General features: G+C 56.7%; 1 protein-coding gene across 1 annotated transcript in view; it reads right to left on the bottom strand.

Annotated features, from left to right (window-relative positions):
• ADGRG1 (adhesion G protein-coupled receptor G1) overlaps positions 1-5,743 on the bottom strand; it is a 30,359-nt gene that overhangs the window by 10,978 nt on the left and 13,638 nt on the right. The window contains 2 exon segments of the mRNA XM_015586942.2: positions 603-1,025; positions 1,584-1,682. Coding sequence (XP_015442428.1) covers positions 603-1,025; positions 1,584-1,647 — 487 coding nt within the window. The 5' untranslated portion in view covers positions 1,648-1,682.

Below are 5,743 nucleotides of genomic sequence, written 5' to 3'. Positions count from 1 at the left end.
TCTGTCCCCCGACCCCCATTCGGCTCTGAACGGGAGGCAGCGGCCACATCGCACCTGTCACACTCCAGGCAGCGCACACAGTCTTCACCCCTCAGTCAGCCTCACGCTCTCCTGGCCCTTGACTTCTCTTGCTCTTCCCCAGCCTCCCCCCACCCCCCATACCAATCAGCCCTGGGTTAACATCCTGGCTCCCTCATCTACTAGCTGCACAATGATGTGCCTCAGTTTCCGCCTCTGCGAAATGGGGAAATGGGGACGACCTATGGCAATGCTGGTGAAGCAGAATGTTCCCTCTGGCTCCTGACATCCAGTCTCGTCTCTCCATTTTCTCTCCTCCCACCCTGCTCAGGCTTCTTCCTTCACCCAGACCTTCCCTGCAGCCTCTGGATGGGACTTCGCCCATCGAACCTTCCGGAAACACACCTCGGTCACACTCTCCCACTCCTCAGACCCCTCCGAAGCCTCCCCACTGCCTGTGAACAAAGCCCGAGCTCCGTACACGGACATTCAGACCCCGTCCACTTCCAGGCCTGCCGTGCATTCTGCCTTCCCTGCCCCCAGGCCTTTGCCCAATCTGTTCCTTCTGCCTAGATTCGCCTTACTGTGGAAGGAGAAGGTGAAGCCGGAGGCCTGAGGCAGGCTGGTGTTCTGGGGGCTCCACCACGAGCTGACAGAGGTGGCGAGCAGTGGGGGGCCCTGGGCTGGACTCTCTTCCTGGTGCTGGAAGCACAGGAGGCCAGAGGCCTGGTCACTCAACAAGAAGTCGTTCTTGCCGTAGCGAAGGTGCAATTTCCCAGCGTGACGGTTCCAGTACAGGCAGAAGTGGTAGAGGCCCCTGGGGTCGGGGAAGAATCGGGAAGCCGGGGAGACCCCTGGGAAGGGAGCGTGGATTGTGAGGGCCGCCTCGGAGTTCTCGATGGCGATGTGCAGCTCTGGTGTCCGCGTGTAATTGAGGATGCTCTTTTGCGTCTGGTTCCGCTGGCCACAGAAGCGGAAGTCTTCCCGGAAGCCCCCGCTGTGGGCACCTGAGGAGGCAGAGACTGCAGATGGGACTCTGCGACAGGTGCCAGCCATGGGCGTGGGACAGGGCAGGCCCTGGGCCCAGAACACGGGAACCCAGTGTCTGGGACCCATACATATTCCAAGGGCCTATGCCTCAAAGGGTCTACAAAAATGTGAGTCTATTCTGCTCAAAAATTATTGAAAATATGAAAAAAAAACAAACTCAATATTAATCGTGATTTTAAAGACAATAAGCAATAAGGTTTTTAACGAGGCTGTGCCTGCCACAGACAGCTGTGCAGGCTGTGCACTGCACAAGGATACTCTGGCTACAGAGGTGCGTAGGGCCAAAACCCAGTCCATGTTCCCACCCCAAGCTGTGCACTGGTGGGGGGGGCTGCATCTGTCAGAGAAAAAGGGGTGTCTTTTCCTTTTCTCCAAGGTACCATCCACTTGCTAAGCTGTGTCTGCAAACCTGTGCCTGCCTAAAGGGGTTAGTGGATGTATTGGCATCTGTCCTAGACATGAGGGCATCTTAACATAAGTCACCACAGTCCCAGGGCACCCCTGGGAAAGCCTACCTGGAACCAGGAAGAGCAGACCCAGCAGGAGCAGCACTGTCTGCAGCAGCATGTGGGCAGTCATCTTCCTCCTCGGAAGTCACCCTGAGAAGTCACTGCCTGAAAGAGACCAGGAGTGTTAGCCAGAGGCCTGACCCTCGGGGAGAAGCCAGTGTAGAGGTGGGGAGGCAAGCGTGGAAAAGCCTGTGGACCTCCCCAGAGCTGCCGGAAGTGGAGCCTCAAGACGCCGTGGTAGTCCAGCGCCCAGCCAAGGTCAAATCCTGGCTCCACCTCTCTTGCTGTATGACCTTGTGTAGGTCACAGGAAATGGGCCTAATAATAGTAGCTCCCTCTGGACCCAGCAGGGATGGGGTATTCTTAGTCAGACTCTGGTGGGGAAGGCTCCACGGCACCACCTGGGACCACGGTACCCACTCCGGGCCTGGAGGAGACACAGGAAAAGGGGAGCTCTCAGGGTTCTCCCCCAGAAACATCACTATCATCATCCCTGAGATCCAGCTCAGACTACACCTCCTTCAGGAAGTCTTCCTCAACTCCCTCTGCAGTCCTTCAGACCTCCTTGGGTTCCACCGCTAGCCAGGGTCCCCTCTGTTAGCCTCCATCAGTGGTGCGGGATGATGCATTCCCTTCTCAGCCAGCAGGTGAAGGGGCTGGGGGGAAGCGTGCTTTCGCTCATGACCACCAGGGGGAGCCAGTTCCCAGGGCTCTGGGCGGCTAGAACCGTCCACAGACATCCCAGTCTAGTGGGGCTCGCCTATGGCCCAAGTCCGGGGAAGCCCAGCTACCCTCACGTCCACCCCCATCCCGGTGTAGAGGGGGCACTTCTGATCTCCCGCGGCCTCTATTAGTTGAGCGCCTACTATCCGCCAGCCTGTGCTGACTCACCCCACCCCCATGTCTGTATCAATCTTCACTCCAATGGTCCCTATTGTTGGCCCATTGCACAGGCAAGGAACCTGAGGTCCAAAGGCTTAAATGTCTTGCCCAAACTTACTTCAGAGGCCAAGAGCCTTTCCTGCTTGGTCAGAACTGTAGTGCCTGGCAAGGAACCACATAGAGAAATGCCAGGTGGTTTGGCCCACCCCACTACCAGCTGGTCCTATGACCAAGCTGAGTAGTGACAGACATGGACAGGCATCCTCATCCTGTGGGGACCTATATATGGTTGAGGTGACAGATGCAATCATCTGCCACAAGCCAGAAGAAGGGAGGTTTGGCAACCGAGGTCACGCGAGGAGTCTGAATTTGAGAGAAATCAAGGAGGACTTCCAGGAAGAGGTGGCTTTTGGATTGCCTATTCGAGGGCAGTGTTAAAAGGGTGGCCCAGGCAGGAACTCGTCGTCTCCTGATCTGGCTGGGCCTTCTTCAGATTGACCTGGCCCCCTCAAGCTAGAGCCGGTCTCCTATGCCCCAGCATATGTAATGGAACACTAATTCCTTGGGCCTCAGTGGTCTAATCATTGGTCAATGGGCTCATCATCCTGCCCTAGTGGCATCACAGGACCCCTTAGAAAAAGGATGTGAAAGTATTTTGGGGAACGGCCACTGTTTCTTAGGCTGTGATTTTTAAGGTTTCACTCTGAGGCCTCTCTGAGTATTTGGCTCATTTTGAAACAGCCTCCTGCCTCCCCAGGCCAGCAGAAGGAAACTCAGCATCCAGGGACAGAAACATCTCCCTCCTGAACCCCCTCTTTCCTTCTCCTTTCTGCAAGCTTCTGTCGCTGTCTATCTCTAATCCCTAATCCAAACATCAACTCCTCCAGGCAGCCTCCCTTGCTGTGACCACTGCTCTACACTTGTGAATTCGTAGTTCACAGATGACTACGAGAATCTGGCCCAAATCACGCATTTTATAGCATCTATATTTGAGGCCCAGAGAGGGCCAATGACTTCCTGACATCACACAGCAAGCAAGGATGGAACTGGCCAGAGTCCGTGTATCTCTCTGGCCCACTGACCTTTAGACTGAGCTCCCACGGTTGGTAGACAAGGCCCCAGGATAGAGCAGAACCTGCTTTGTAACAGCCCACTTGAATAGCCCACAGAACAGTCCGACCCAGCTTCACACAATGGTGGCCACCATCCTGAAGTCCCCAAGGATCCAAGCTGAGCAGAGGGGGGCCAGGGCTGATCTAAGCTTAGACTTCCCTACTCACCCCCAGGGTGGGCTGGGCCCAGGAAAAGAGGATCTGGCTCCAGCTCCCATCCTTACGGTTGGCGAGGGGCAATGGGCAGGAGACTCACAATTCACTTTCTCCCCCGGGGGCCTGAGTTACTTCCTCTGCCAACCCTTTGAGAGCAAAAAGGCAGAGACGGGGAGCGAGCTCCCCATCACTGGAGTAGCACAAGCGAGGCTGTACCATTATGAAGTGCCATGGAAGAGATTCAAACACAGACAAGAAAGAGACCAGCTCATCCCCACTCTACGCCGGCTGTTTGGACAGCCACTTCGAGATTGACAACTCTCCCCATCAACATTCTTGGGATTGGAGGGGGGAGGGGGTCCTGGCTTCCTTTAACCCGCCCTTCGTGGAGCAGACTCTGGAGCCAGACTGCCTGGGCTCAGATCCCAGGCTCCTCACTAGCCGTGTGTCCTTGGGCTAGTTACTCACCTCTTTGGACCTCACTTTCCTCATCTGGAAATAGGAATAAAAATCAAGGCTACCTCAAGGGGCGTGGTGAGAATGACACAAATGGATACCTGTAAGGGACTTAGAACAGGGCCATGCATGCGGTAGGTACCATAGGTGTCAGCTAAATATCTCTGCAGACTCTCTGACCACTCACGCCTGCCCCTAACTCAACCCCCAGGCCCGTCAAGACCCCGGCTGCTTGGCCTTCCCTCCGCCCTCCATGCCCTGCGCACACGGCCTCCCTGGCCAGCTCACCCTCAGAGCACCTTGACAGGAAATGCTTAGAGTATGAACCTTCCTTTCCGGGAGGCAATGGGAAGACTGAAACCGCACCCAGAGAAGTTCCCTCCTCACAGCCAGGACCTGAGGCTGTCCGCAGAACCCTCTGAGGGACAGCAAAGTCAGACCAGGGACAAGGAGAAGATCCAACCCGGATGGGGCAGGGGCCGGGCACTGTCTCGCTTGTCCGCTTGGCACTTACCCCAACCCCGCCCCACACTAAACCCCTTCTCACTCCCTCCCTCCACTCCCTGCCCATGGCCAGGGAAGCGCCTGCCCCACCCCGGCTATACACACCCTGCCGCCCCACGCAACACACTCAGAGGGTGCAGTTAGCATCCGTGATGGAGGCCACATCCTCCCGGCACCTCCATCTGGGCTGCAGAATGCCCTGATCACTTCCCTGGGTGCCTCCACCTGGCTGGGCCAGGAAGGAGGGAACCTGTGAACCGAAGGCTTGCCGCACGTGAACCTCCACACGGCCCTTGTCCCGGTCGCTGGAGCTGAGGACCGGAAGAGCTGAACAAGCCTCAGTCTTCAATACTCTTAGAAACAACCACTGAACCTCAGGCCAGACCCTCATGTAAACTCACACAGCTCTCTCTGGCCAGAGCCAGGAAGTGGCTGAAAAGGCTGTTCTGGTGACAGCTCCACAATGGTCACAGCAGTAGCACCATCGACCCTGTTTCAAGCCATCTGAGGCTGGTCCCACTGCTTTGCCATTTTACAGAGGAGGAGACTGGGGCCAGGGAAGGGCTACATGTTCCTTGATCCCACGGGCAGAGTCAAGGCTCAGATCCCCCTCGAGAGCGCTCCCCGCAGACCCGACGCTGGCTATGTTCCTTGAGAGGCGCACTCCGCGGCTTGGGAATCCCCGAAGGAAAAGAGATCAGGCTTTCCTTATGGACCAGGCTTTCCGTAAACACGCACAGAGAACAGAACAGTCCGACCCAGCTTCACACAATGGGGGCCACCATCCTGAAGTCCCCAAGGATCCAAGCTGAGCAGAGAGGGGCCAGGGCTGATCTAAGCTTAGACTTCCCTACTCACCCCCAGGGTGGACTGGGCCCAGGAAAAGAGGATCTGGCTCCAGCTCCCATCCTTACGGTGGGGGAGGGGCAATAGGCAGGAGACCCACAATTCACTTTCTCCCCCGGGGGCCTGAGTCACTTCCTCTGCCAACCCTGCAGAGCCACGAGTCACCCCTGGCACAGTTCAGGCTCCTGGAAAAACCATTTCCTCAGAGGC

Source organism: Pteropus alecto, unplaced genomic scaffold, assembly GCF_000325575.1.
Source record: "Pteropus alecto unplaced genomic scaffold, ASM32557v1 scaffold123, whole genome shotgun sequence".
In the NCBI taxonomy this organism is placed as follows: domain Eukaryota; kingdom Metazoa; phylum Chordata; class Mammalia; order Chiroptera; family Pteropodidae; genus Pteropus; species Pteropus alecto.
Note: the sequence above shows the minus strand (reverse complement) of the source record. Positions and strands in the feature narration are given on the sequence as shown.